At 34.6% G+C, this 5254-nt stretch overlaps 1 protein-coding gene across 1 annotated transcript; it reads right to left on the reverse strand.

Annotated features, from left to right (window-relative positions):
• Nucleotides 1-472: 472 nt before the first annotated feature.
• LOC127105012 (glutathione transferase GST 23) lies at nucleotides 473-1421 on the reverse strand. Its single transcript, XM_051042165.1, has 2 exons — nucleotides 1031-1421; nucleotides 473-961 (listed from the first exon to the last, which is right to left on the reverse strand). Exons 1-2 carry the CDS (start codon nucleotides 1343-1345, stop codon nucleotides 602-604), a joined length of 675 nt encoding a protein of 224 aa, XP_050898122.1. The 5' UTR covers nucleotides 1346-1421; the 3' UTR covers nucleotides 473-601.
• Nucleotides 1422-5254: the final 3833 nt, after the last annotated feature.

Below are 5254 nucleotides of genomic sequence, written 5' to 3' on the forward strand. Positions count from 1 at the left end.
ACTTTCCTTACTCTAGTAAGTGATTTCCAAAGACTCTGAAATATCAAACTGAAGAACAATAACAACTACTTCATCCTCTTTACGCTTAGTAATGACCAATCAAACTCTTTGCACAATTATCAATTAAACTAATTTAACGAGACAATTTAGTCTTTTCTAATTCCTAACTCTTTGCAATAGAGTATAAATATTAGTACTTTCTAATATCTAATAATTAATAATATTGTTAAATCAAAGAAAAAATATATAAGGAAAAGAGAATAGAATAACAGAATCCTGATTCACACCAGTTATATCATTTTATATTCATAGATTTAGTCGAACATGACCGATAAGACAATTCTGATTTAAAATTAATAATTTTGAGAATATTAAATCTATTTTTTTTAGGAGTGTGCTCAAGATCAAACCGTTGATAAAGGCAGTATGAATGCGGCAATAATGTAACTGTTGTGGATTCAATTTCATAGAATAACATAAGAATCTACCAAATTTTATTCATTGCTCTATATTTAGAGCTACCAAATTTTATTCATGGCTCTATATCTAGAGCTAAGTCATAATACAAATATATGTGTAAATCATATTTCCAAACCCTGAACTAACCATGAAATGCCCCAGACAGTGCCTTTCTACGAGAGTGGAAGTAAACAAGCATGTTGTCTCTTTGAGGCAAGTTATCCTTAATCACAGGATGGCTTAGAAAATTGGGTATCCATGCAGTGATGGCTGGACATTTCAATGGCTCTATTATCTGCATAGACCCAACTTCCTCAAAAACAGGGAGCCAGTAAGAAATCCATCCAAGAGCAAGATCAAGGTAACTAATATTGTCCCCTCCAAAGAATTTCTTCCCTTTAATCTCCTCTTCTATCTTCTCTATTGCTTCTCTGGCTTGCTTCACAGACTTTTCCTTACCTTCCCCACTGCTACACATTGCAACCCATGCTGTATACAAAAGCTATTGAAAATAAGTTATTAACTAACATTTTTATAAGGATAAAGAAAAGGGACATAGTATATATACTACCTTTTGTTCAGAAAAATCAGCCCAAAACCGAGCAAGGGCTCTTTGATAAGGATGGGGAGACAACAATGGATATTGTTTCCATGTTTCATCAATGTATTCAAGGATAATAAGTGACTCTGCTATTGGTTTCTGGCCATGAACAAGAACCGGAATTTTCTTATGAACCGGGTTCAATTCCAATAGGAGATTGCTTTTGTTGAAGATATCTTCTTCTATATACTCATAATCAACACCTTTGAGTTTTAGAGCCCATTCGACCCTTTTAGAATATGGACTCGCCCAAAAGCAAACCAACTTCACATCTTTGTTTTCCATTGTCTTGGTTTAGAATTTCGTTTCTCGTGTTTTTTCTATATATAATATGTGCCACTGTTATAAAGTGCTTATGTGTTATTGTTTATCTCCACACAATTTATGCACACTATCCATGACACTTTCAAAATTAACTGTGCACATTCAATTGTCAAATTCAGTTTCAAGATTCTAGAGACGATAAATTTGACTATATGTCGTTAGATAAAGATGAGGTAATCACTTACCACACTTTTGTTGGGATTGTGGTTGAGATGTTTACATCAACATCAATTATTAAATTTCAGATTAAATGCATTCTATTTTACAAAGATGTTTGATATTACTGGTTATAGATTCTGTTTCGGGTCAATCAAATGCCTAAATGAAATAAGGTTTAATTGTATGAGAGTCCAACTTAAAAGATCTCTTCACAAAGTAATTAAACATTGAGTAAAATTGCGCCAAAGGATCGAAAGACATATGATTCTAACGTATATCTATGATCAGATCGTTCTGATTCTAAAGTCACGCATTAGCTACAACGATCTTACTTGAAGGACGATGATGATGATATCCGATCCAGTTGCCGAAATCACCATAAGTTCATCAACCACAAAACCATCCCCATACATTTTTGTCTGTGATATCGATGGTAGATCGTCTTGTAGGGGAAAGTAAACGAAAAGCGTACGACAAGAGGCTTTTCAAGATCGATGGCGACGAAGAGGAGGCAAGAAGAAGATAGACATATAATAGGGTTTCGAGACAACGAAAAGATGGATGTGATTCCCAAAGCGACACTTCTGTTGATATATCGAACTTGTCGCGATGCGGAAAAACACTCGGGCGCGTCGCACACTTGGAATAACAACAGAGTCGCCATCGATATTTATTCGTTTTAGAGGAACATGAAAATATAGAATAAAACCCTCTAAAGCTAAAGGCAATGGTTGTCATGACCAGATCGGATTCAGGAGTTGACTATACAAGGAAAATGTATTTGGCATCTCTTAAATTCGTTGTACTCAATGGAATCCGTTTAGTTAGTCATGCGAATGTGTAAGCATCAATTATTTGTGATCTTCTACTTGTCGAGAAAAGAGAAAAGAAAGGGACTAAACCTAAGTTTTTCATTATTGTGCTCGTCAAGATTTCAAAGTCATGTGCATACGTATTCTCATGGTGCAATGAGAAAATCAGAGCTTTGTAGTTTATTATAGAAAACCACATGTTGGTTGATTGATTTTTGAGAGTGTTCCTTAGACTGTATTTTTAAGTGGTTAAACCTTTACTTGTTGCTCGCTCTTGGAGGATGAAGTCTTTGTTTGTTTTGCGTCGAAATGGATATAACATACTCGTTTCTGAAAAGGTTTTCGAAGAGCACACGAGGGAGAAAAAAAAGTTTGATTAGTTGAGTTAATTTTATATGGAACTTTAGTAAACATTTGAGCATAGGTGTGCTCCTAGCGCTTGTTTACCCAAGATATTCAAAAGGATATGCTTCCAATTGTCATTTATTGTCCAAGTTTATGAAAATTAATCTTTGCAGACTTTTAGTAAACATTTGAACATAGGTGTGCTCCTAGCACTCGTTTACCCAAGATATTCAAATGGATGTGCTTCTAATTGTCACTTTTTGTCCTAGTTTAATTAAAGTATTTTAAGACGAAATACAAGGTATTCGCCTATTGTCATTTTGTCTTTCGATTTTATTAAGAAAAATATTTTTGCTTGTAGAAACGTTTTGACATTTGATCAAGCGTTTAAAATTTATCATGAAAGTGTGAGTGTATTCTTCCGTTTAGATATGTTTTAAATTATGTCAAAACTAGGAAATAACGTTTATGTACATTGGACGTTATCATCCGAGTCTAGCCGTGTATTTTAGCGTTCTTGCATTAGAAAGCATGCCAACATTGTTCGAAATGGTCTGGAAAATATTTGTGCAACAATTATTGTGTTGAGCATGCGAAACTTGATTTTAAGTGAAAAATCTTCATTATAGGTCAACACATACGACTACAGGTCGACTATAAATGACTTTTTTAAACTTTAGGTCGACACATAGATGGTACAGGTCCACACATACGCTCCAATATTAAAGTTTATAGCTTCTGTCTCATGTGCCGAGTCTTTAGGTCGACCTATAGGCAGCACATAACCTTACAGGTCGGCACATGACTTGAATAGGTCGACACATGACTCGTATAGGACGACCTATTGATTAAATTTTTTAAAAATTTGCATTTGTTTCCATTCCTTTTGCTTTCCTTTTGCTTCTTATAAGTCTTACACATATATATACTTGGTACATGCATCTTTCTCTACTAAGATTTCTAGAGTGAGTAAAACCTACATGAATCCAGGATTTCAAAGCATCTCATCATCTTCAATTAAATATACGCATACACACAATCAAACTACACATAATCATTTTTTTATTAGGTGTCATCTAGATTAAGATTGATAACTTCCAATTAGGTTTGTTGTACCGAGAATATTGAGTTGAGATCTTTGAGGGATTCAAATAAGAAAATCGAGGTGGGGTTTTCCTTAAAGATCTTTAAGGTTCGAAGGTTTTGGATAAGATTGTGCAATTCAAATCCGATCGAGTGAAAACCTTGGGACTAGGTGTGTCGTGCAAGGGAGTAGCGTGAAACGGTGGGTTGTGTTGACAAATCTTGGGTTCAACAAGTGTGCGCTTGGGATTAATTCAGCCGCGTGAAAGCCTTGAGACAAGGAATTCGTGCAAGGAAGTAGCAACAACAGGTAAGTTAAAGCGGCACTTTGGTGACTTGATCAATCTTTGATCAAGGTTTTTGGAGGTGCTAGAGTCAAGAACAAACTTAGGTTTCTGGGATTTTGTTTCTCATCTCTTGAATTCATATATTTTCAAAGTAATATTTATTATATTAATATCTCAATTTGAATTCATATTGAGGGCAGACGTACCCATAGTGAGGTCAATTGGGGAACCGCCTAAACAAATCCTTATGTACTCTTCTCTCTCTCTCTCTCTCTCTCTCTCTCTTTTATTTTCTGTTGCAAATTATTGATTACTTTGATCTCTTGATCAACATTGTTTGGATAGTAACTTTTGAATCATTTGTTAATTTTTTGTTGTTGTAGTAATACATATCATTTGGTAGTGATTGGATTTCTAAGAACTACAAACATTATACTAATATCCAAACTTTGTTGATCACATGCAAAGTGTTTGATAAATTGTTTCAACTAGTTTTTTGTGTGCTGTTATCATTGGAGATAGACCTTTACTACACTAGATTATTCGATTTGTTGTTTAAAGTGTTGTTAATCAACTTGTGGATTATTATCATACCATTGACACATTTACGCATATATGAGCTATTCAATAGTAGGTTCGATTAGACGATTTTTGATTTGGGAAATATTTGAATTTTTTTTCCTTGCTAATAATTTTTCTAAATCAAATTTTTGAATAAATTTTTAACTTGGGATCTACTCACCCCCTCTAGATATAGGCCTATTATCCAACAAGTAGTATCACGAGCTTTAGTTGTTTTCGGTCTTAAGATTTTCTTATTAGATAATGGCTACCGAACCTAAAGGAGCATATAATAGAACACCTATTTTCACCGACGAAAATTATGGATCTTGGAAAGTTTGTATGCATATCCATATCAACTCCGTTGATAAGGGTGTATGGGACGTCATCATCAATGGTCCTCGAAATTACAATGACCAATGATGAATGCGTCATCGTACCAAAACTGGAAGGTCAATGGAATGACAATGATAGGAAGATGTGGCCTCATGATTGGAAAGCACAAAATATTCTCATATCCGTATTAGGTGTTGATGAGTATTATCGTGTTTCTCATTGTGAAACCGCCAAAGCTATATGGGACGCATTAGAAGTTGCCCATGAGGGAACTAATGAGGCCAAAC

This window comes from Lathyrus oleraceus, chromosome 7, assembly GCF_024323335.1.
Source record: "Lathyrus oleraceus cultivar Zhongwan6 chromosome 7, CAAS_Psat_ZW6_1.0, whole genome shotgun sequence".
Taxonomy (NCBI): domain Eukaryota; kingdom Viridiplantae; phylum Streptophyta; class Magnoliopsida; order Fabales; family Fabaceae; genus Lathyrus; species Lathyrus oleraceus.